The 25,851-nt window shown below is 42.7% G+C and overlaps 1 protein-coding gene and 2 pseudogenes across 1 annotated transcript; 1 reads left to right on the forward strand and 2 right to left on the reverse strand.

The window, feature by feature from the left end:
- Positions 1-25,851, reverse strand: part of LOC128577232 (Krueppel-like factor 4) — an 873,632-nt pseudogene that overhangs the window by 259,825 nt on the left and 587,956 nt on the right.
- The window catches only part of LOC128577233 (Krueppel-like factor 4), a 793,492-nt pseudogene that overhangs the window by 178,547 nt on the left and 589,094 nt on the right, over positions 1-25,851 (forward strand).
- LOC128577951 (histone-lysine N-methyltransferase PRDM7-like) lies at positions 1,682-25,359 on the reverse strand. Its single transcript, XM_053580298.1, has 10 exons — positions 25,291-25,359; positions 22,891-23,014; positions 22,448-22,555; positions 7,695-7,744; positions 5,467-5,623; positions 4,664-4,765; positions 4,185-4,456; positions 3,746-3,813; positions 2,314-2,591; positions 1,682-1,752 (listed from the first exon to the last, which is right to left on the reverse strand). Exons 1-10 carry the CDS (start codon positions 25,357-25,359, stop codon positions 1,682-1,684), a joined length of 1,299 nt encoding a protein of 432 aa, XP_053436273.1.

Here is a 25,851-nt window from a genome sequence, read left to right on the forward strand (position 1 = left end):
AGATTTCTCAGACCCTGCAGGCTTTGGAGCCCAAATGTCTCCTCAGCCCACTTAAAAGATACTCTAAACTATGAACACTGGCCAAGCAGAAGCTTTCCAGGGAAAGCACTTATCCCTGGTATCTCTCATGGCATGGAAGCCTGCTTATCCAGTGCACCAAGTCCAGTCTCCCTCTATGCCCCTGAGGACCAAGGTTGTTAATCTGCCAAACACTTGGATCGCCACTCTTCTCCAGCATCTCAGTCCCCACCTTTGGGCAGCTCAGTCACTAGATTACTGTTCCAAGGTCTCCCCGCCGATCCCCACGCTGCAACACGCAGGGGCAGCTCCCCCACAGTAGCTGTGCTCCTTTTCAGCTCAGTAGCTCAGTCCAGGGCCACAGACAATGCCCAAAGTCATCCTCACAAAACAGCCCAAGAGCTCCCAAGGCAGTTCAATCGAGTGCCCAAAAAAGCACAAAACAGCCCACAGGTAAGGCTTTTCCTGCTTGCAGTCTTGCTGTTGCTGTGGTTATAGCCGGAGGCAGCCTCTGACCAAACAAACGCACCTACCACTTGCCAGTTTTCCACTGCTTCTGTCCTCCTTGCTGAGTCCAGAATTCTCTCGCTGACTTCCTGGGTCACCAAAGGGCAGCCTCTGGGCAAAACTCACTAGCCAGAGATGCCTAGAGTCTTCTCTCCCCACTCTCACTGTGCCCGACTACACAGAAGCTGTTACTCGGCCACCATTTTAGCTCTGAGACCCTCTAATTACTTTTCCTATGAGAGGCAGGTGTCTGTTAAGTTAGGAGCCAGCAACCTGGAGACCGATAAATGTGGAAGGCAGCGTGGGATTGTGCCTAAGGAGAGTTTGTGCGAATGAGTCTGAATGTGAGTCTCCCTCTTCAAAAAGACATATTTGACTGAGGACTCTTACGTGCTGGACTCTCCACCAGCAAGTGGGATTCAGGTTGGACAATACAGAGTCATCCAGGTATCACTGACCAAAGGGCTCTGGGTCTTGCTGCCCCAACCAGGTCATAGATTGCCACAAATCACAAAATAAAAAGATGTCCTTCCTCAGCCCACACAGCAAGTGCTCATGCTTGACTTAATGTCATTCTTTCTTAGCCCGTTTCAAACAGTAGGAAGTCCTCTTTAACATGAATCCTTAATCAGAATTCTTACCTCCAGGACCTCCACCTTTATCTCTCTCACCTGGAGACTGAGAAGCCTCTGAGGGGATCACTCACTGCAGTCTACTGTCCCAAAATTAACCCCAGCATCGTCTCCGAGTGGAGAACCAGGCAGGGAACCGAAAGCTCCACCGCCATTCCCGTCCCACTCTGGAAACCCCCAGTGTCTTGGCATGAAACACAGGGTTTCAGGCTTCTCTGTGTCTCTCCCACTTGTGCTCTTCTTACCCTCTCTGGTTCCTTCACCTGAGTGCTCTCAGACACCGTAACTCTTCCCTGCCCCAGGACCATTGCACCAGTTCCTTCCTTTGCTCCAAATACTTTTCCTGCTGCTGTTTGCACCTGTCAAATGCTACCCCTGACTGGAACCTTCCCTGATCACTCTGCTACCCCCCACCCTCCCCTCACACTCACACCTGGGCACATTTCCTCAACTCGTGTTCTCCAAAGCACTGATCACCGTCTGATTTGCACGTGTCTGTGTGTGTGTGTGTGTCATTTCCTCATTCACATGTCAGCTGCCCAGGAGCAGAGATTCTGAGTGTCTTCTTCAAGCTCCACTTGTAGCTCCCGGAAAGCTGGTACAGAGCAGGAATTCACAGACAACTTATTGGGATACTGAGTGAATGAATAACAATAGAAGCATATTAAGTAGAGAAATGGAGGAATTTAAAATGAACCAACTAAACGGGCCAGAAGAAACTACCTTGTTGAGAGAGCTGGTAGGTGAGACAACTTGCTTTTTTCCTGCAAGGTTTTCATCACTATCCGATGTTATAAATTTTCTGCCAGAAGTGCTTAGAATACGAAATCAGAGCAAAAATCTAAACTGTTAAAAGTTGTTCCTAGAATTCAAAGGCACATGACCTGAATCTTTAATTTGCGAAGCACTTGACTGGAAATTTGATTGACTTTAGACGATGTTTTACTCTACTTAGGAGTTGAGGTAGGCTTGGCACAGTAGCTCAGGCCTGTCGTACCAGTACGCTGGAAGGCTGAATAAGAAGTGTCACTTGAGGCCAAGAGTTGAAGGCTGCAGTGTGCTATGGTTGTGCTACAGCATTCCAGCCTGGGTGACAAAGTGAGATCTTTTCTCTAAAGAAAAAACATAAAATAGAAATAAATGAACATAAAAGTACAGTAGAACAAGAGTTGAACCATGAGAATTCCCAAGGAGAAGCATTCCTTCCCTTTTCCTCCTAGGGAGTCATCGTGGTACCCACCTTGCCCTGTTTTGAGTTCTTTCTTCTGCTTGCGAGGCCACGTGATGCCCAGTTTCTTGCCATATTCCCTCCCATACCAAACCATCAGTTCACAGCCTGGCTTGATGACTTGGCAGGTCCGATAGAAAATCTGCCTGTGGTATTGGAAGGCCACCAGGTTACATTCTTCATCATCACGGGCACAGTTAACAAATCTGCATTGAGCAGCAGAGGAAAAGATGATAAGTAGTGAGTTCCCAGCACCTGTCAGGCGCACATCTGCTTGTTCCCTGGTGCTCAAAGCCTCCGTGCTCCAGTGCTTCCCACTTCCCACTGCTCCCCAGACTACCCTCTGCCCGCACTCGAGTCTTTTCAGTGTTCTATGAATTCCTGCCCCTGGGTCCTGCAACACAGAGCTCATCCTGCCTGGAATGCTCCCTCCGCCACTTCTTGAACCATTTTTCAAAGCCCAGTTCCAGACTTACCTCCACCTTCATTGGCCATAAGACGAGGTATCCTCTAGCTTTTCCGAACCCTACGCTAATTATACCACAGCACTTGCTGCTTGCTCATGTGCTCTGCTTTTAGATGAGCACACACCATTCTACACTTAGCCCAAGTCGGCTTTGTCATGGTGAGAGGCTACCCCTGTCTGTCCAAATTCTGATAGAAATGTAGAGGACTGTCCTAGCAGACTAGCGCAGAATAGTATTTGTTTATTCATGTTCTGTGTCCCCTCACAATGTGAGAGCCCCTCATGGAGAGGGACTGAGCCTTGCAGCAAAGATGCCCAGGAGCATCCTGCAACTCACTGCCCGGGCTACTGCAGGGCCTGGTTTTAATTTCACTAAGGACAAGAAGATTTCCTACCCTCACAGATTAAAGTTCCTTTGTTTTATGCTGTCTTAGCACTGTGTGCATTTTGGGAAAACAAGAATATTATGGTCCAATATTCCCATAATTAAATGTTTTGTGTCTGTCTGCAGTACATGCCCCACAACGACATGGGTTGTGTCATCTGTTCAAGTAATGAGCTTCATTTTTCAAACTGGGACATAATAGTGCTTCATAAATGTGGATTAGATAAAATAAAAAGTGAATTCAGTGTTCCCGGTGAATCTAGGCTCTTCAAGGTTTATCCTGCTGCATCAATTTTGTGTATGGTAGAGATTTATATTTTGATAAAACTTGCAAAATTTATGTTTTTGTTTCATTTACTAAACATGTGTGATGTGCAAGAGCATCATATGGAGAAAAATAGAGGGAGAGTATGCAAAAGCCACTGAAGGACGTGTGATGAAAAGCAAAGGAAACTGGGCTTGTGAGAGACAAACGCCCTCTCTGGAACCCAGAAAACTACTGTCCTTACCTCATCCAGTTGCCCCGAGATTGATCCTTCCCATCTACAAACTCATAGCAGTTTCTTCCCTTAGTGATCTGAGTTTCAATAAAACAAGTTAAAGGCTGTTTAGAGGGTAGTAATCAGATGACTTATTTTTCTCTCCTGTCATCAGTGCCTGTGAGACTGTGTGGACTCAGCTGTTAGCCTTAGGTGTCAGCTCCAAGTCTGAGTCCCACCGTCCTGTTGGAGCACAGGCCCACGGGAGGATGCGCCTCTTTGTGCCCTGTGCCCCCGCATGCTCTCTGATCTTTACGTTGGAGTTCCCTGTCCATGCAGAGACCAGTGGGCACACAGAGCTCACCGTGTTATCTCTGTGCATGTCCTCCCAGGTAGAGGGTGACTTCCAACCAAAGGCACACAAGGGATGTGGGAAGCCAGAATAGGGGAAAGGGCAGGCACTTCTCACCTGCCAGGCGTATCCACTTCTGGCTTCCTCTTCATCTGCTATGATCTGGCCCTCGTAAGGCCCAAAGTGCAGCCCCAGTGGCAGCTCAGATGCCTCGTTCCATACTCCAAGCCCAGCCCGAGGGATGCCCGATTGTCTAATACTCAGCCCCGGGGGCAGGGTCAGGGCTGCACGGTTGGGATGCCCCACGTCCACTGCAGTGTCCTTTACAAATGTAGGGGGCCCATGAACAGCACAGTGGTCGATGAAAAAGTCTCGACAACTCTCACAGTCTGGAGGGGAGAGTGGCAGCAATTAGGATAGGTGTAGGGTATGTTCTTGACATAAAGCGCTTCCTCCTTCAGAGGAAGCCCAGTGCTCACATCATTTGGCCTCACATCAGCTGAATACAGGCAAATTTGGGGGGCCAAAGGATGACATGAAATTATCGTACAAGGACATAACAGCCTTATGTGTGAGGAGGACAAAGGGTCACTTACAGAGGTATTCGTCGTCCTGAGGCTCACTGAACTCTTTGTACGAGTGGCCTGTTCTTTCTCGAAGGTTGTATGTTCTCACTTCGATCTCATTTTTCCCAAGATCTAAATTGGGGAAGAGGAAGTAAGTGAAGGTGGGAGTCTGGGGTGTTCATCCCTGTTTTATTAGAAAATGTGAACTCTCCTACCATTAAAGTATCATTTATTCTTCTATAGACTCTGGTCCCAATCCCCAACCCCCAACTACTGGTTCACGGTAAGAGAAAGACTCCACACCCACACTGAATACAGATGCCTAATTCACTTTCACTTTTCGACTGTTCCCATTATCCCATTCACCTCCCAAATTCTGTACTTATGATAGTTCATTCATACATTAATTCATTCGCAAAAGATTTATTGAGGGCACACTACATGATAGGCATTATTATGGGCACTAAGAAGGCATGGTCCCCATTATCACAGGTGGATTTCCTGGACACCTTACATGTATCGATTCTGTTCTATTTGATGTTATGCTTTTACAAAATCCATGAGGTGTGTACCCTTACCTCCATTTGACAGCTGAGCATTCAGGAGGTCAGAAAAGTTAGAACATTTTCCCAAGGCCCCAATGCGTTTTACAACCCAAGTGTGTGACTTCAACGTGAATGTTCTTACTTGCTATTCAGTACTGCACCCAACTTCTGGTCTCAGTCCAGCTTAAGCCCAGGCCTATCCAAAGTCAACCCAATATATCTATACCATACTCATCAACCTTCTAAAGCATCTAGAGAAACTAAAGTCCCCCAATTATTTTCCCTTACCTGAATTCCATCTAGAGTGCTGTCCAGAGGTACCCGCTTCTCTGGGAAGGGACACGCATTTCCCGTGCTCCTCTGAACCTCTAATGTTATGTGAACTCGCTGGTCCTGACAATTCCTTCCGACTAGATTCACGACTTAATGGTGCCCTGGGCATTCCCTTTCATGTGAGAGTCACATATTAAAAGACAACATGCATTTCATTAGTTCTTTAGGGCTTGCAGTGTGTTTTTACATGCATGACTTTAGTTAATGCCTCAATAACCATTAGAAATGGCCAGGTGTGGTGGCTCATGCCTGTAATCCTATCACTCTGGGAGGCCAAGGAGGGTGGATTGCCTGAGCTCAGGAGTTCCAGACCAGCCTGAGCAAGAGTGAGACTGTATTTCTACTAAAAATAGAAAAACTAGCCTGGTACAGTGGTGGGTAACTGTAACCCCAACTATTCAGGAGGCTGAGGCAAGAGGATCACTGGAGCCCAGGAGTTTGAGTTTGCTGTGAGCTATGACACCAAAATACTCCACCCAGAGTGTCTCTGTGAGACTCTGTCTCCAAAGCCAAACAAACAAATAAATAATAACACTTAGAAATGCCCGGGGTTCTGAATCCTAGAAGAAATAGGAAAGGGTCTAACTGGGCATCAAGTCCAGGACTAGAGCCCATGTCTTATGGTTCTGTCCCTTTGACTTTCTCTCAAACTGTGCCATATAAGTGAAGGCAAAAGAGGAAGGATGCTTGGGAAGACTAGCCAGAGAACGGACAGGTCTGTGCAGGAGTAGGTAAAGGTTGATGGAGGAAAAAGAGGGTCTTCTATATGCTAATGGGCATTTGATGGAAGGAGAAAGATAAGCACAAAGGGTCAAAACACACCTGGAAAATGAAGCAAGAGAGCAGTGAGGTTGGGAAGAGATGAAGAAATGCTTGGCAAAAGTGTCTCTAGACAACTAAGAAAGAGATGCTACAACTTTCAAATTGCCATGTCCTAGAAAGGATATTTGACTTTGGGATTAGATTAGTTGGTTTCTCTTCCAATTGTTCTTGAAATAGGTGTGCCACCAGCTAATTCTCTTCAGTTTCCTGATCCATAAATTGCCATATGTGCTAATTTTTAGTGTCAAAATGAGCATCAAATGTAATGAATGTTGGGCAAAGTGTTTTGTGATCTATATAACAGTATTTCATAATTTCCCTCATGGTCTGGATACCGATTCCTCTTCTCAATCATCCCTACAGTTTCAATCTAACTCAAAGATACTATCTGCAGCATTCTTTGATCCTGTTACTTGTTCTTTAATTTGTATGTTTGGAATCACTCATTCAGAAAACACTCAAGGGATGCTCACAGCACTCACCATGCAAAGGCAGCAGGTTGAAACAAGTGATTCCAAACAGCCTGAGAGTGGCCTAAATAGTGCCTAGAGGAGGGAGCCATTATTTCCTCCTACAGGACAAAGTATTTGGAATCAGTTCCAGAAGGATATATTTCTACTGAATGGTGTATTACCTATATAAAGTCCTAAGTTATCTTATTTGTTGTTTGTTGAACCTCCAAACCGGAAACTCCTGACTTTCTTGTCAGTAGGGTTTTGAAGACACTCACCTTCTGGCGTTTACTTGATTGCTTTTACCAGAATGAGTCCCTTAAGAGGAGAGCAACCTCACCCATTGTCGTCTAGGACAATCCCCAGTACACCCTGTCTGTATATCTGTGAGCTTTCCTGGGTCAGTTCGTCTTCCTGCATCTCTCACTTGACCATAACCTCAGAGGAAACTGAGGTTGGAAACTCAGTCAGATGAATAACATAGGAATAAGACAGAATAAACTTTATAAAACAATGAACCTTTTCATTAGCTTCTAAGTGCTTTAGGGAAAGGTTTAGATTAGACTGCAAAACTCAAAATGTGATCTCAGGCAGATAACTGAATATTTTTGTACCACAGATTCCTCATCCATAACATAGTTATAGTTTTAGGGCCTACTTCACAGGGTTGCTTATAGGTTGCAGTGAATTTCGAGTGAAATTCTTAAAATAACTTTAAAGTATTTCAAAAATTAAAAAATGATAGCAATTATTACTATCATTCTTATTAACTCTTAAAATGAAAATGATGATGTAAGACACTGTGCAAAAGAGACCAGGAAAGGAAGGGAGCAGTTGCAGGACACTCTGTGCATTCTCCTCTTACCTGTGAGAAGACTTTCTTGTCAGTAGGGTTTGGAAGACACTCACCTTCTGGCGTTTACTCTGTTCCTTTATGAAGGCCATCCAAGAGTGTTTGCCTAAAAGGTGATGAGAAATCCGTGGTTTGGTTGGTACATGTTTCCAGACTCTGGAGATTCTCATGAGAAACAGGGGTTTCTGAACTAGAGAGTGATAATTCCAACTATTAACCAAGGGTGATTTGAAAATGTTTCCTGAAATCTCCTTAAGGCCTATGGTTCTCTGGGAGACACGGCTTATTTTCTTAAAATGTTTCTTTTAAAATAGGCAAAGCCCCATATCTGTTTCACCCTTTGTTCACAAGGTATCTATTATTTTTATTGAAAAAAAAAGAATTGACTTTAGCGAGGTTTAGTGGCATGCACCTGAAATCCCAGCTACTTGGGAGGCTGAAGTGGGAGGATTGCTTGCATCCAGGAGTCTGAGAATAGCTTGAGAAACATAACAAGACTCTGTCTTTAGAAACATAAAAAAATACATAGTAAATTGACTGGCTTTATATGACAAATACACTAAACACACTAGGAAAAATAGAAGGAAATTACCAATGAGGTACTGTGGCTCACAACAGCAATTCTAGCACTCTGGGAGGACAAGGCAGGTTGGTTGTCTGAGCTTACAATTTCTAAACCAGCCTAAGCAAGAGTGATACCCCATCTCTACTAAAAGTAGAGAAAACGAGCTGGTGATTATGGTGGGTGCCTGTGATCCTAGCAACTCGGGAGGCTAAGGCAGGATGATCTCTTGAGATCAAGAATTTGAGGTTGTGGTGAGCTATGGTACCACAACACTCTACCCAGGCTGACTGAGTGAGACTCCGTCTCATAAAAAAAAAAGAAAAAGGAAATGACCTCATCATATAAAAGGTCATATAGATCAAACCCACATCTACTATCATTCTTAACTGGGAAAATTTAAAAGCCTTTCCTCTAAGGTCAGAAACAAGGTAAAGATTTCCTCTCTCGTTGCTTTTATTCAAAATAATACTACAAGTCCTTGCCAGAGGAATTAGGCAAAAAAAGAAGTAAGCAACCAAACTGGAAAGGAAGAAGAACATTTATCTCTGTTTCTAAACTACATAACCTTCTACATAGAAAACCAGAAAGAGTCCACCAGAAAACTCTTAGAACTAATAAATGAACTCAGTAGGGTTACAGAATACATCAGTTGTGTTCTTATCCACTAAAAATGAACAATCCCAAAAGGAAACAAAAAAATAATCCCATCTACAATATTATGAAAAAAAAAACAAAATACTTTGGGATAAACTTAACCAAGGAGGCAAAAAACTTGAACACTGAATACTACACAACACGCGTGAAATAAACTAAAGGCACAAATAACTGGAACGTCATCCTGTATTCATCAATTGGGTGACTGAATGTTGTTGAAATGTTCACACTATCAAAATGATTTAAACGTTCCATGCCATCCCTACCAAAATTCCAATGCCATTTATTATAGAAATAAAAAAATCCAAAAGTTTATACAAACCTGAAGAGTTCCAGAATAGCTAAAACAATCTTGAAAATGAACCAAGTTGAAAGCCTCACACTTCCTGATTTCAAAATATATGATGTCTGACAATTAATTCTGTGGACTCATCCTAGAAAAAGTGCTACATACCTCATTGCTGAATACTTCCTCTGTGAAGCTGCACATATGCACTGATGCCAGTGCCTAATCCACTTTTCAAAGCAATTTTGGAACTCTTTTTCTGGAATGGGCATTAAAGCTGTCATGCTATTACCCCTGATGTCATCAAAATATCTTCCTTTCAAGACTTTATCTTCAGGTAAGAAACAGTGGGGGCCAGAACAGGTGAGTAAGAAAGGTATTCTAATACAGTTATTTGGTTACTAGTAAAGAGTTCCCTCACAGGCAGTGTTAGGTGAGCCAGTGCATTGTTGTGATGCAAGAGCCATGAGGTGTTGGCCAAGATTTTCAGTTAAGAGTTTCCTAACTGGCTCTCTGTTGTTACTTACTTAGTCTGCTATCCTTCTTGTGGCCAGCTGACAAGTGTGATGAATGATTTGACAAATCTTTGCAATGCTTTTCTGGCCATACTGACCTCTCTTCATTGGTCATGCTTTCTCACCCATCAGAAAATCATTGAATTTATTTATACACTGCCATTTTTAATGGCATTATCGCCATAACCTTGGACTAACATGTCCTTGATTTCACTTCCACTTTTTCCAAATTCAACAAGAAATTTAAAAATGTTTGTTCATTGCTCTAATAAAAACACTGATCTTCTCACAACAGCACACAAAAACATGCAAGAACAATACTGAACACCACTCGGCAGGTCACCACCATATGTGGACACAATCAAAACTGTGAGACAATGCTATACCAAGGTTATGAAACCTCACTGAGTTGTTTACACAGTGCTGCCAGTGTAAGTGCACAGGAATAGTGCATGAATTTAGTTCTCAGACCTTGTCTTAGAATGCTATGGGCCTGATATCCTAGCACACTGAGAGGCTGAGGTTGGTGGATTGCATGAGCTCAGGAGTTAAAGACCAGCTTGGGCAAGAGCAAGACCCTGTTTCTGATAAAAACTGAAAACTAGCTAGGCATCCTGGTGTACACCTGTAGTCCCAGCTACGCAGGAGGCTGAGGCAAGAGGATTGCTTGAGCTCAACAGTTTGAAAATTGCTGGCATCATGGTGTATGCCCAAGAGTATAAGGTTGCTGTGAGCTATAACACCACGGCACTCTATCAAGGGCAATAGAGTGAGATTTTTTCACACACACACACACACACAAAAAAAAAAAAAGAAAGAAAGAAAAAGAAAGATACACACCTATGGGAATGAAAACAGTACTCCCACACATAAGCACAGATATAGACACAAATGGAATGAAATAGAGAAGCCAGAAATAAACCCTTACATATGGGGTCAAATGATCTTTGCCAAGGATGCCAAACCACACAATGGGGGAAACAAACTGTCTCTTCAAGAAATGGTGCTGGTAAACTGGATACTCGTTTGCAAAAGAATGAAAATGGGCTCTTACTATACACCATTTATAAACTTAAATCAAAATGGACTAAAGACTGAAATTGACGAGCTTAAAGTATAAAACTCCAAGAAGAAAACATGGGGAAAAAGCTTCATGACATTGAAATGAGCAATGATTTCTTGGATATAATATGAAAAGCATAAACAACAAAAGTAATAATAGACAAATTGGAGTATATTGAACTTAAAATCTTTGTAGCAAAAGCAACGATGAATAGAGTGAAACGGCAAGTGACCGAATGACAGAATATGTATGCAAACCATGTATCTGATAAAGGGTTCATATCACCAGGTACTGCTTAGCCTGTACTGCTGCTGGCCTGTACTTCTATGTATTCAGGAGGCTGAAGTGTGAGATTACTTGAACCCAGACTTCCAAGACCAGCCTGGGAAACATAGTAAGACCACCCTCTCAAAAAAGGAAAGAAATAGAAGATGCATGGTCAATATCCAGAATATATGAGAAACCCTAAATGTCAATAATAACTAAAAGAACAAATAGCACAAAAAATGGGAGGTAGAGCCTGAATTTTGTTTCTCCCACATTCATGTTAAAGCCCTAATCCTCAATGTGGTCACATTTAAAAATGGAGCCTTTGGTAGGTAATTAGGGATACAGGAAGATGATGGGATTAGAGCTTATACAAGAAGGAGAAGAGAGAGCTTACTTTCTTCTTGCTGTGAGCACACAAAGTAGAGTTCATATAGCACACAGAGAGATAGAGGCTGCCTACAGGCCGGGAAGAGAATCCTCATCAGAGCCCAACCATGTTAGCACACTTATATTTGTATTTCCAGCTTCCAGAATTGTCAGAAAACACACTGATATCACTTAAGCAACCCAGTGTATGCTATTTATTATGGCAGCCTGACTAACCAGTATAATGGGCAAAGACTCGAATAGACATTTCTCCAAAGAAAATGTAACAATGGTCGAGAGGCATATGAAAATATGCACATCAGTAATCATCAGGGAAATGAAAATTAAAACCATAAACAGATATCACTGAACACTGATTAGGATGGCCTCTATCAATAAACCAGTGAACACAAAGTGTTGGTAAGATTGTGGAGAAATTAATAATTAATTAATAATTAATAATAATTAGTCATTATTAGTGGACGTCTTAGTCTGCCTTTCATCACTGTGTCAGAATACTATATTCCAGGTAGTTTATAAAGAAAAGAAGTTTATTTAGCTCATGATCCTGGATGCTGGGAAATCCAACAGCATGGCACTACCATCTGGTGGGGGCCTCATGCTACATCATGATGTGGCAGAAGGGTAAATGAACAGGTGAGATGGAGCTAGAGAGGGAAGGGCCAAACTCATCTGTTTCATCATGAACCCACTTCTGCAGTAATTAATCCATTCATGAGGGTGGAACTCTCAACTTTAATCACATTTTAATGACTCTGCCTCCTAATAGTGTTACAATGGCAATAAAGTTTCTACAGCGTGAATGTTTGGGGGAACATTCAAACCACTTCAGTGGAAATGTAAAATGTCACAGCCACTATGAAAAATAGTATAGAGGTTCCTCAAGAAACTGAACACTTAGCTATCAGAAATACCACTTCCGGGCGGCACCTGTGGCTCAAAGGGGTAGGGTGCTGGCCCCATATACTGGAGGTGGTGGGTTCAAACCCAGCCCCAGCCAAAAACTGTAAAAAAAAAAAAAAATAAATACTACTTCCATGTATTTGGTATCTCTGAAAGAATTGAAAATAGGATTGTAGGGGCAGAGACAAGATAGCTGACGGAAGCCAGGTTTAAAAGACAGAAATTTAGCAAGTAACCTGGCAGATGAGAGGTTCTGCGCCAAGACGGAAGGTTGAAGAATGCACATTGACCCTGCTGAGGTGAGCTGCAACCCCAAGGATACAAACAAACAAAAGGTACAAAATCCATCACCACGCACACAGGAGCCCCTCCCCCATGAGAATGGCTTGGAGTACTCCATAAACAAACGAGCAGAGTTCAAAAGTCCTCCCATTATATCCCATGGGAGAGACCCTCTAAAAACTGGACCTACATCACCTACTAGGGTGTCATGGTGCTCTCCTGCCAGGCATAAAACTATATAAAACTGTATATATTCTCTACCTGCAATTTTGAACTCTCAGCACTCCCCTCCACTGTCACTCTGAGGTCTGGGGGTCTGTCCCCCAAGAGGTCCAGATTCTTGGGTATTATCTTGAGAGGTGTAGACAGGGCATGGACTGCTGCTGGTCAGTGCTGACTCTGTGGCACGGGAGTAAGGAAGGGACCGTCAGCTGAGAGGGAACAACGCAGGAGCAGTGGTGCTCTGAGGCACAAAGCAGCAGCCGTTTTTGGCAACAATAGGTCTCACACCTGAATATTCAGCAGTCACAACCCCTGTTGGTCTGGGCAACAAGAGGAGGCCAGGCATCATCTCTGGTGGCAGCCACCATCTCTGGTGGCAGCCACTGGCAGATAAGATCTGGGATGGAAACGCAGGCCCTGTGAGTAAAGGGTTTGCCTGAGGTACTACTGGCCTGGATGGAGTACAGGGACTAGAAAACGTACACGCAGAGCCGGCAGATTCCCAGGGCAGGGCTAACCCAGAGGACTGCTTTTCTGAGTCTAAGACGCACCTGGCACTCAGGGGATCATTAGCCCAGACAAAGGAGGGCAGGAGGCTAGAACTGACAGCTAACTGTGCTGCGAATACAAACTACTGTGCAGCAGCACAGACAGGGCCTGATGCTCAGGTTCTGTGAACTCAAAACAGCTTCTCTTCGGCAGGGTAATTTAGCCAGGACAGAAACAAATTTGGCAAAGTTGTTCTGTTTTGTCAGTAACATCAATCGGGACGGGGCTGGAACTGAGTGAACAGCCTAAGACTCCATCAAGAACTAGAGGTTGTCAGGCCTCACCTCCCCCTGCTGGATAGTGGCAGAGAGCAGTGTCCTGGCTGAGGAGACATAGATCTCCCTGTGATTCAAGCAGATGCAAACCCCTGGGGTACCTGCTCGTTGGAGGCAACTGGGTCACAGCCCTGCGGGGTTATCAGTGACTGGGTGTGACAGAGGTGCAAGGTGAGGAAGGAGGCATTAACCTTCCAGACTAATCTATTTCCTGGGTGGGTCATCTTGACCTCACAGAGCACTGGAGCAAGCCATATTTGAGTTGGGTTGTCAGCAGACCCCCTGGGATCTAGTTGACAGAGACCTTTTAAACTCTCCCACCTGAGACAGGTGCTGACTGAGACAATTGATTTGGACCTCTTGAACTGAGCCAATCACCCAAGGACTATCCAAGTGTTACCCTGGGTGTGTGGTTGTAGGAAGGTTTGATTTTCCTTTTCCAACAGTTGCCTGTGGGTGTCGGGGTGACTTAATTTCTAGTATTTCTCCACAGCTGAGACTTCAATCCAGAGTAACTGATTCACTAGGGTCAGACAGAGACCAGCTGAAAATAAGACAGAGAAACTTAGCCCTACCACACCAAGCAGGTCCCCAGTTTTCAGGCCGTAGGATTGTACGGGTCCTTGGCAAAGCTCCAGGGGAAAAGGTACAGACACCAGTCCCAGATTGTTGGGCAAGGGCTGGTTAAATCACTACTCCTGGAGCCCCAAACCCAACTTTTCTTTATCAAGTCATCTAGTCAAATGGTGTAAAATAATCATGGGGCAAAATTAGCAGAAAAACTCTGCTAACATGAATAACCTGACTAGATCAACCACCCCAAGGAAAGATGTCACAGATGTAACTGAAGATCCCATTCATAAACAGATGGCCGAGATGTCAGAAATAGAGTTCAGAGTTTGGATTGCAAACAACATTAATAGAATGGAGGAAAAGTGGGAATTGGAAATTCGAGGAGAAATTCAAAAGTTGTCTCAAGAATTCAACAAGTTTAAAAACAAGATCACCAAAGATTTTGACACATTGAGGCAAGAATTTGCAGCCCTCAAAGATCTGAAAAATACAGTAGAATCCCTCAGTAACAGAGTGGAGCAAGCAGAAGAAAGGATTTCAGAAATTGAAGACAAAGCTTTTGAACACTCCCAAACTCTCAAAGAGGAAGAGCAATGGAGAGCAAAAATGGATCATTCTCTCAGAGAGCTCTGGGATAATTCAAAGAAGGCTAATATCCACCTCTTTGGAATCCCTGAAAGTCATGAAGTGGCTTCGCAAGACACAGAAGCTCTCAACCATGAAATTACGAAAGAGAATTTTCCAGACATGCCAAGAGATTCTGAAATTCAGACAGCAGACAGTTTCAGAACCCCAGCATGACTCAACCTGAATAAGACATCCCCCAGGCACATCATAATTAACTTCACTAAAGTTAATGTGAAGGAGAAATTTCTCAAAGCAGCCAGACGTAAGAAAACCATAACATACAAAGGGAAGAATATTAGAATGACTGCAGATCTCTCTGCTGAAACCTTTCAAGCCAGAAGAGGGTGGTCATTGACTTTTAATCACCCAAAACAAAATAACTTTCAACCCAGGATCATGTATCCAGCTAAATTGAGTTTCATTTATTATGCAGAAATTAAATACTTTAATGACACTCACATGTTGAAGGAATTTGCCATAACTAAACCAGCTCCTCAGGATATTCTCAGACCTATCCTCCATAATGACCAGCCCAATCCTCTACCACAAAAGTAAACTCACTCAGAAACTTTTGATCAAACTCCAAATTCCACAGTGGCAAAAGGATTAAAAATAACCATTGGACTTTCGAAAAACTCGATACCCAAAATTTTACCAGGCTTATCAATATTCTCCATTAATGTGAATGGCTTAAACTGTCCTCTAAAGAGGCACAGGTTGGCTGACTGGATACAAAAACTCAGGCCAGATATCTGCTGCATACAAGAACCTCATCTTACCTTAAAAGATAAATATAGACTCAGAGTGAAAGGATGGTTGTCCATATTTCAGGCAAATGGAAATCAGAAAAAAGCAGGTGTTGCAATTCTATTTGCAGATACAATAGGCTTTAGACCAACAAAAGTAAGGAAGGATAAGAATAGTCACTTCATATTTGTTAAGGGTAATACTCAGTATGATCCGGTTTTAATTATTAATATTTATGCACCCAACCAAAATGCTCCTCGATTTAGACAAACTCTAACAGACATGAGCAACTTGATTTCCTCCAGCTCCATAATACTCAGAGATTTTTACACTCTTTTGGCAGCGTTGGATCGATCCTCCAATAAGAATCTGAGAAAATAAATTGTAGATTTAAACCTAACCATCCAACATTTGGATTTAGCAGACATCTACAGAACATTTCATCCCAACAAAACTGAATACACATACTTCTCCTCAGCCCATGGAACATACTCTAAAGTCAATCACATCTTAGGTCACAAGTCTAACCTCAGTAAATTTAAAGCAATAGAAATTATTCCTTGAATCTTCCCGGACCACAGTGGAATAAAAGTTATACTCAGTAACAACAGGAATCTCCATACTCATACAAAAACATGGAAGTTAAATAACTTTATGATGAATGATAGCTGGGTCATAGATGACATTAAGAAGGAAAGTACCAAATTTTGGGGACAAAAATGACAATGAAGACACAAATTATCAGAACCTCTGGGATACTGCAAAGGCAGTCCTAAGAGGAAAATTTATAGCACTGCAAGCCTTCCTCAAGAGAACGGAAAGAGAGGAAGTTAACAACTTAATGGGACATCTCAAGCAACTGGAAAAGGAAGGACATTCCAACCCAAAACCCAGTAGAAGAAAAGAAATAACCAAAATTAGAGCAGAATTAAATGAAATTGAAAACAGAAGAATTATACAACAGATCAATAAATCAAAAACTTGGTTTTTTGAAAAGGTCAATATAATAGATAAACCTTTGGCTAACCTAACCAAGAAAAAAAGAGTAAAATCTCTAATTTCATCAATCAAAAATGACAAAGATGAAATAACAGCAGACTCCTCAGAAATTCAAAAAAAACCTTAATGAATATTGCAAGAAACTTTATTCTCAGAAATATGAAAATATAAAGGAAATTGACCAATACTTGGAAGCAGGACACCTCCCAAGACTTAGCCAGAATCAAGTGGAAATGTTGAACAGGCCTATATCAAGTTCTGAAATAGCATCAACTATACAAAATCTCCCTAAAAAGAAAAGCCTGGGAACAGATGGCTTCACATCAGAATTCTACCAAACCTTTAAAGAGGAATTAGTACCTATATTACTTAACCTGTTCCAAAATGTAGAAAAAGAAGGAATACTACCCAAAGCGTTCTATGAAGCAAACATCACTCTGATACCCAAACCAGGAAAAGACCCAACAAGAAAAGAAAATTATAAACCAATATCACTAATGAATATAAATGCAAACATTTTCAACAAGATCCTAACAAACACAATCCAGCAACACAACAAAAAAATTATACATCATGACCAAGTTGGTTTTATCCCAGGGTCCCAAGGCTGGTTCAATATACGTAAATCTAAAAGTATAATTCAGCAAATAAACAAATTAAAAAACAAAGGCCATATGATTTTCTCAATTGATGTAGAAAAAGCTTTTGATAATATCCAGTATCCCTTCATGATCAGAACACTTAAGAAAATTGGTATAGAAGGGGCATTTCTTAAACTGATAGAGGCCATCTACAGCAAACTCACAGCCAATATCATATTGAATGGAGTTAAATTGAAATCATTTCCACTCAGATCAGGAACCAGACAAGGTTGCCCATTGTCTCCACTGCTCTTTAACATTGTACTGGAAGTTTTAGCCATCACAATTAGGGAAGAAAAGGCGATCAAAGGTATCCATATAGGGTCAGAGGCAATCAAACTTTCACTCTTCGTAGATGATATGATTGTATTTATCTGGAAAACACCAGGGATTCTACTAAAAAACTCTTAGAAGTAATCAAGGAATACAGCAGCATCTCAGGTTACAAAATCAACATCCATAAATCGGTAGCTTTTATATATATACCAACAATAGTTAAGCTGAAAAAACAGTCAAGGACTCTATTCCATTCACAGTAGTGCCAAAGAAGATGAAATATTTGGGAGTTTATCTAGCAAAGGACATGAAAGATCTCTATAAAGAGAACTATGAAACTCTAAGGAAAGAAATTGCTGAAAATGTTAACAAATGAAAAAACATACCATGCTTATGGCTGGGAAGAATCAACATTGTTAAAATGTCCATACTACCCAAAGCAATATACAATTTTAATGAAATCCCTATTAAAGCTCCACTGTCATACTTTAAAAATCTTGAATAAATAATACTTCATTTTACATGTAATCAGAAAAACCTGCGAATAGCTAAGACATTACTCAGAAATAAAAACCAAGCAGGAAGAATCACGCTACCAGACTTTATACTATAAATTGATAGTGATCAAAACAGCATGGTACTGGCATAAAAATAGAGAGGTAGATGTATGGAACAGAACAGAGAACCAAGAGATGAGTCCAGCTACTTACCGTTCATTATTTGATATTTGACAAGCCAATTAAAACATTCAGTGTGGATAATGTTCCCTATTTAACAAATGGTGCTGGGTGAACTGCCTGGCGACCTGTAGAAGACTGAAACTGGACCCACACCTTTCACCTTTAACTAAAATAGACTCTCACTGGATTAAAGATATAAACTGAAGACATGAAACTATAAAAATACTAGAAGAGAGTGCAGGGAAAACTCTTGAAGAAATCGGTCTGGGCGAATATTTTATGAGGAGGAACCCCCAGGCAATTGAAGCAGCTTCAAAAATACACTACTGGGACCTGATCAAACTAAAAAGCTTCTGCACAGCCAAGAACACAGTAAGTAAAGCAAGCAGACAGTCCTCAGGTTGGGAGAAGATATTTGCAGGTTATGTCTCCGACAAAGGTTTGATAACTAGAATCCACAGAGAACTCAAACGTATTAGCAAGAAATGAACAGGTGATCCCATCTCAGGTTGGGCAAGGTACTTGAAGAGAAGCTTCTATGAAGAAGACAGGATCACAGCCTACAGACATATGAAAAAATGCTCATCATCCTTAATCATCAGAGAAATGCAAATCAAAACTACTTGGAGATATCATCTAACTCCAGTAAGACTAGCCTATATCACAAAATCCCAAGACCAGAGATGTTGGCATGGATGTGGAGAAAAGGGAACACTTCTACACTGCTGGTGGGAATGCAAATTAATACATTCCTTTTGGAAAGATGATTGGAGAAAACTTAGAAATCTAAAAATAGACCTGTCATTTAATCTTATAATTCCTTTCCTACTTATATACCCAGAAGACCAAAAATCACATTATAACAAAGATATTTGTACCAGAATGTTAATTGCAGTCCAATTCATAATTGCTAAGTCATGGGACAATCCCAAGTGCCCATCCACAAGTGGATTAATAAATTGTGGTATATGTACATCATGGAATATTATGCAGCCTTAAAGAAAAATGGAGACTTTATACCTCTTTCATGTTTACATGGATGGAGCTAAAACATATTCTTCTTAGTAAAGTATCTCAAGTATGGAAGAAAAAGTATCCAATGTACTCAGCCCTGATATGAAACTAATTTATGGCTTTCATATGAAAGCTATAACCCAGTTGTAACCTAAGAATATGGGGAAGGGGGAGAGAGATGGGGGAGGGGGCAGGTTGGGCGGAGGGAGGGTGATTGGTGGGATCACACCTACGGTGCATCTTACAAGGGTACATGTGAAACTTAGTAAATGTAGACTATAAATGTCTTACACAATAACTAAGAAAATGCCAGGAAGCCTATGTTAACCAGTGTGATGAAAATATGTCAAATGGTATATAAAACCAGTGTATGATGCCCCCCCCACAAAAAAAAAGAAAATAGGATTGCAAAGACATACTTGCACACCTATGGTCATTACAGCATTATTCTCAGTAACCGAGAGATGAAACAACTTAAATATCCTTCAACGGATGAATGGATAAAGAAAATGTGGTATATATAAAATTGATGGTTATTCAGCCTTAATAGAAAAGGAAATCCTGTCACATGCTACAACGTGGGAGAACCCTGAGGACATTATGCTAAGTGACATAAGCCAGACATAAAAAGACAAATACTGCACGGTTCTACTTTTTTTTTTTTTTTTTCTGGTGAGGAGGAGACAGACTCTCACTCTGTTGCTCAGGCTGGAGTGCAGGGGCATCAGATAAGTTCACAACAACCCCAAACTCCTGGATTCAAGCAATCCTCCTGTCTCAGCCTCCTGAGTAGTTGGGACTACAGGTGCCTGCCACAATCCTCGACTAAGTTTTTCTATTTTTAGTAGCGACCGGGTCTCACTTTTGCTCAGGGTGCTCTCACATGTATGATCTTCTGAGCTCACATCATCCTCCAATGTTGGCCTCCCAGACTGCTAGGATTCCAGGCCTGAGCCTCCACACCTGGCTGACTCTGTCTCATAAACTCTCCTGTCAAAGCAGTAGAAGAGGAAATGAGCAAGCACCTCACCTCGATTTTGTGATAACTGAGGGTTATTTTATTCACCCCATGCTGTCTCTGGTCAGTGACATGTGGGAAAGATCAGGGAAACCGAATAGCTCTCTCAAACGCTCTCCCAGAATCAAGACAAAGAATCGGATTCATTTGGGGGCAAATGGATCATGCAGTATGACTAACTATACATAAATAAATTATGGATCTTTACTTAATATGTTAGTTATTTCCTTTTCTTTCTCTCTCTCTCTCTCTCCTCTCTCTCTCTCTCTCTCCTTCTTTCTTTCTTTCATCCCTCCCTCCCTCCCTCTCTTTCTGTCTTTCTTTCTTCCGGGCAGAGTGCTATGACATCAATATAACTCACTGCAATTTCAAACCATGAGCTCAAAGTATCCTTCTACATCAGCCTTCTGAGTAGCATTCCATGATGGCCAGTTATGTTTTGTCCAAATTTTAGTAGAGATGGGGTCTAGAATTCCTGAGCTCAAGCAATCCTCTCCTCTCAGCCTCCTCGAGTGCTAAGATTATAGACATGAGCCACAGAGCCAGACCAAATTTTTCCTCTTCTAAGACATTTAATTTCCTAACTGATTATGAGATTAGTGTCAGAAAACTTTTGGTGTATTTACAACTTAATTAAGATTTCATTAATTGCCCTCTGATTAACTAACAATGTTTACCAGAAAATATTTTTGTTTTTTAAAAAAGAATGGATGCATTTACTTACTTGTTTAATTTTTGTTGTTGTTGTTGATACAGGATCTTGCTCTGTTGCCCAGGCTGGAGTGCAGTGGCTGGATTACAGTTTTCTGGATTGAAGTTTACTGTATCCTGGGCTCCCACAGTCGCAATCTTCCTGTGTCAGCACCCACATTATTTGGTACTATAGGAGTACACTACCACATTCGGGAAATTTTTATTTTTTTTTTTTTAGGGAAATTTTTCTTATTTTTCCCAGAGACAAGGTCTCACAACAGCTTAGGTTGGTCTTCAATTCCTAGCCTCAAGCTATCCTCCTCCCTTGGCCTCCCAAAGTATTGAGATTACTGGGGTGAGTAATCATATAGAACATATAGAAAAATAGGGACAATTATACTGGAAAACCTATACATCCATATTCATTCAGTCCAATATCAACATTCTGCCACAACAGCTTCAATTTTTTTTTTTTAATTTCTAAATTGAAAATTCAAATTTGGGTGTGGTGACTTGTGCCTGAAATCCTAGCACTCCTGGAAGGCTTAGGTAGGTGGAATGCTGAGCTGAGAAGTTCGAGATCAGCCTGAGCAAGAGTGAGACCCCCCATCTCTACCAAAAATAGGAAACCTAGCTGGGTGTTGTAGCAGGCACTTATAGTCCCAGCTACTCAGGTGGCTGACACAGGAGGATTCCTTGAACCCAGGAATTTGGGGTTGTTATGAGCTGTGATGAGGCCATGGCACTCTGCCCAGGGCAACAAAGTGAGACTCTGTATCAAAAAACAATTCTCATATACCCTTGTAAGATGCACCGCAGGTGTGAATCTTAGTAAATATGGAATGTAAAGGTCTTAGCAAAATAACTAAGAAAATGCCAGGAAAGCTAGGTTAACTAGTGTGATGAAAATGTGTCAAACGGTCTATGAACCAAGTGTATGGTGCCCCATGATCATACTAATGTACACAGCTATGCTTTAATAGAAAAATAAAAAAAGAATTCTCAATTCAAAATCAAAAATAAATGCTTGTAAACTGCACCATAGGCGTGGTCCAACCAACTAAGTGTAGAGTATAAATCTCTTAACACAAAAAGAAAATGCCGTGAAGGCTATGTTAACCAATTTGTTGTAAGTATTTCAAATTGTATATAAAACCAGCACACTGTACCCCATAAATGCATCAATGTACACAGCTATGATTTCATAATAATAATAAACAAAAATAAAAACAAACAGAAACCCAATGAAGCCATCGTGGAGCCATCTGCCAGCACTTCCTTCTTCTGTTGTGATAACAACTATTCAGATTTTGGTAGCCCTATTCATATTCAGATTTTATACATTTATTACTTATTATTGTATCTATAAATAATGTATGTAATTATCTTACACATTTGAAAACTTTATAGGAATAGCCGCTTACTGTATGTATTTTTTGGCGGCTTGCTTGTTTGTTGAACATTTCTGGTTTTGAGGGAAGACTCTCTTTCCTTTGATAACTCCTAAGATGCAGCTGGGACCTAAATCCAGGCTGGTCTCACGTTATCTTTAAATTATTTGGCCTCTCACCTTGTTGCCTAGGTGTCCATTCTTCATCCGAATCTTCAGCATCATCCACCTGGTATTTGATGGCCTGTCGTCGGTGACCCATTAAAGCCGGTCGAGGGGCTCTGAGACCTGACAAGAAGCAAAATCTTTGTACTGAATGGAAAAACTTGGGAGGAAGAACAAAGGGCAGTAGCAATGGAACGTAGCCCAAAGGCAGAGCGGATCTGCTTGTTGAGCTAGGAGAGTCTTGGCCAAGGTCAAGACGTGACCTCTGCATGGCCAATACTGGCACTCAGCATTGTATTAACACAGCACAACAAAGTTTCCCTCCAGATTTGTGTCCATATAGAAGGGAACTGTGGGAAGATGCTTCCACCTAAGAGAAAGCCTAAATAATATAATTTAGGGACTGAAAAAGTGGTTTGTGTTTCCTGGGTTGGTCTGCACCTAGAACTTCCTGTTACCTCTGTCAATCAGCACATCATGGTTCCTTTTCACATTCCTATGGCGGATTTTCTCCAAGTCTCCCATCTCTGCCCATTCTTCCTTGGAGAAGTATTTGGAAATGTCTTTGAAAGCATCTTTGACCTAGAGAAAGTAAAAAAGTGCCATCAGTGCTTTCCTAATACACACCAAGCTGGGCCTTTTCCTCCACCTTGAGTGTAGGGTGTAGCCTGTGGTCTCCAAGAAACAAGGGTAAAGACTCCCTCTCTCCCCAGATTCTGTCCTCTTTCACAGAGCAAACACTAAGCATTTCCCTAGTTCTCCTATGACTTGTGTCCTTTCCCCTCCCCACATCCTAGACAGGACCAACTGCCCCCATTCCAAGCACATGCGGACAGGGTCACCCAGGGGTGCAGGCCAGGAATCTTGCAGACTTCCAGAGACCAGATACCTGTTATTGTGTCCCCCAAATCTCCTTTCCTACAGACACTGCTTGAAGCCTGATTGTAGCACACACACACACACCCCTCACTGGGGGCTTTCATCCTCTTCTCCTTTTTCTACCTCTGGGCTCTCCTCCTAAGACCTGTTTGGGCTCATGGTGCTTAACTTCCTAGCAGGTCCTGCTCCAACCGTGAATTTGGGAAGGGTCTTTGAGTCACTCAGCGCCTGGGCCAAGGCTCCTGTGGAAGGAGAAGGTACTGAGAGAGGGTGCCAGCCCAGACCATTGCCAAGATCCAGGCTTTGTGGTCTCTCTTGGGAGGGGCTGTCAAGAACAGGAAGATTTGGGCGCCATGGATGCCAAAGAGGTATATGGGGTATATGGATGGGATGGGGTGGTCTCCACCAGTCCTGACGGATCACCTCAAGTGAGTCGGATTTGGTTTCTTCAGTTCCCTTGCAGTTTGGCTTATCTGGGGAAAGGTGGCAAAGGAGTCTGGATGGTTGTGCTTAAGGGTGTTTGAGGGAAGTCCTGAGGCTTGAGGCCCAGAAGAGTCCCAAGGAGACCTTCAAGCCCCCTGACTGCCAGGACTCAGGTCAGGCTGATTAGCAGGGTTCTGTTCCCATGAGGGAAATGATCCTGTCTCTTAGAAGGGTTCTGGTACTCTTTGGGGTGGGGGTCTCATGCTGTGTCATGGAGGTTACAAGCAAGTCAGCAAAAACAACTACAGCTCCTGCCCAAACTCCCTCACATTACTGTACTATGGGACCGTAAGAGAAAGTGAACGGCCACCTATGTCTGTGCCATTTTCCACAGTTCTAGGGCCATGCAGATTGGAGGGTGCCACAGCAAAAATTCACCAACAGACAAACCCACAATTGACCTGGAAAAAGGACAATAAGATCTTGTCCCTATCATAAATGGAACAACTTTGCAAAGTCCCACGTTTCCCCATATCACATTCACATTGTTTTCTTCTGTCCCTGGCTATGCTGATCAATATGTACTGTGAGAGAAGAAAACGGGGTACAGGGGACAATTCCTTGAACCCTGATACCCATGACAACCTCCCCAAATCCCTGTGTCCTCCATGACCTCTGCATTCTCCTTATACTCAGGACCCTCCTCACATTCCTTCTAGAACCCTTAGGTAACCTGAATTAGGGACACCACTGAGTTCTCCCCTCCTCACACTGCAACTTTACCTTGACCTTCATCAGAGTCAGTGGCCGTAGTAATACACAAAGGGCATGAGTCCCTCACTGTGCTGTCTGCCACACTCTCTCTTGAGAGTACAGGCAATGTCCTGTTGAGACTATATACACAGGCCTCTAAAAGAGCAAAACGACGCAACTTACACCATAAAGCGGCAATGGTTTCCAGCACACAAATAGGAAAGGTGACCCCATACAGCCCACAGGAATGTGCCCCTATATCATGAAGAATTGGATAGGTTAAACTGCCAGCCTGGACACCTGATCCACAAAGTTTCTGAACCCCCAGCCTCATGGGCTAGTACACAAGAGGACCTGAGCATCACCAGCTTCACATACAGGTCAATAGCATGGTCCATGTGACTTTTCCTTCCCCTCGAGGTGTAGAGAGTAACATCAGGGGCAGAATACACGAGTGACGTGCTTGGCCAGATGCCACCTACCTTCCAATTCTCGGCACCCAGAGTGCTCACAATTCCTGTGGCACCACCGCTGTGCATAGTGCAAAACACTGAGCACAGAAGCCTCCCCACAGGCCGTCACCCATTTCTATCCTGAACCCAAAATTCCCCTCTGGCCACATGCTGGCACTCCTGCACTTTCCACACTTGACCCAGAAACTTCCTGAACCCCAGGCAGATACATCACAGCACAAGAGGACCTAAGCATCATCTGTTTCACATCCTGCTCAGTGGCAGGATCCACGGGACTTTTCCTTCCCAGCGAGGTGCAGAACATGATCAACGGAAGAGTGCAGGACAGACGTGCTTGGACAAATGCCACCCACATTCCAATACCCGGCACCCACAGTCCTCATGATGCTGCCGCGTCATCCCTGTGCAGGGTGTAAACTACTCAGCTCAGAAGCCCGACAATGGGCCGCCACCCGTTTCTGCCCGGGACCTAAAATCACCTTCCCCAGATGCTGCCACTGCTGCACTTTGCTCCCTGTAGGACCTTCCACAAGGCTGTTGAGCCACTGAAATGGGGAGAAAGAAGCCCCTGAGGAGGAACTTCCAAGGACACACCGGGAACACCAGTTCACTTTAATAAATGTCCACTGGTGAACACAGCTCACTATAAATACAAAACACTGAGGCTTCAGCTCACCAAATAGAAAATGTTCCCATAAGCAATCGAAGGTGCCTCTCAGAGCACTGCCCGAGATCACTCCACTCAGTTATAATATAAGATGTGAAGGGCCACATTCCCCAAAGCCATTTTTCATAGGCTATGGCAGTGCACAGGATGAGCCAAGAACTTCTAAGCCCTCACAGGCAGCTAAACCCAGAGTCTCATTGAGAATGGAAAGCAAAGTTCTGCCC

Source organism: Nycticebus coucang, chromosome X (assembly GCF_027406575.1).
Source record: "Nycticebus coucang isolate mNycCou1 chromosome X, mNycCou1.pri, whole genome shotgun sequence".
In the NCBI taxonomy this organism is placed as follows: domain Eukaryota; kingdom Metazoa; phylum Chordata; class Mammalia; order Primates; family Lorisidae; genus Nycticebus; species Nycticebus coucang.

What these genes read in the sequence shown, in the direction of transcription:
- LOC128577951 (XM_053580298.1), bottom strand. Translation starts at nt 25,359, where the DNA reads ATGACGCGGCAGCATCATGAGGACTGTGGGTGCCGGGTATTGGAATGT. An exon ending in GCACTCTAGATGGAATTCAG is followed by an intron (nt 4,766 to 5,466) that starts GTAAGGGAAAAT and finishes TCCCCAATTTAG; the next exon opens with ATCTTGGGAAAAATGAGATC. An exon ending in GGTTCAACTCTTGTTCTACT is followed by an intron (nt 1,753 to 2,313) that starts GTACTTTTATGT and finishes GCTCTGTACCAG; the next exon opens with CTTTCCGGGAGCTACAAGTG.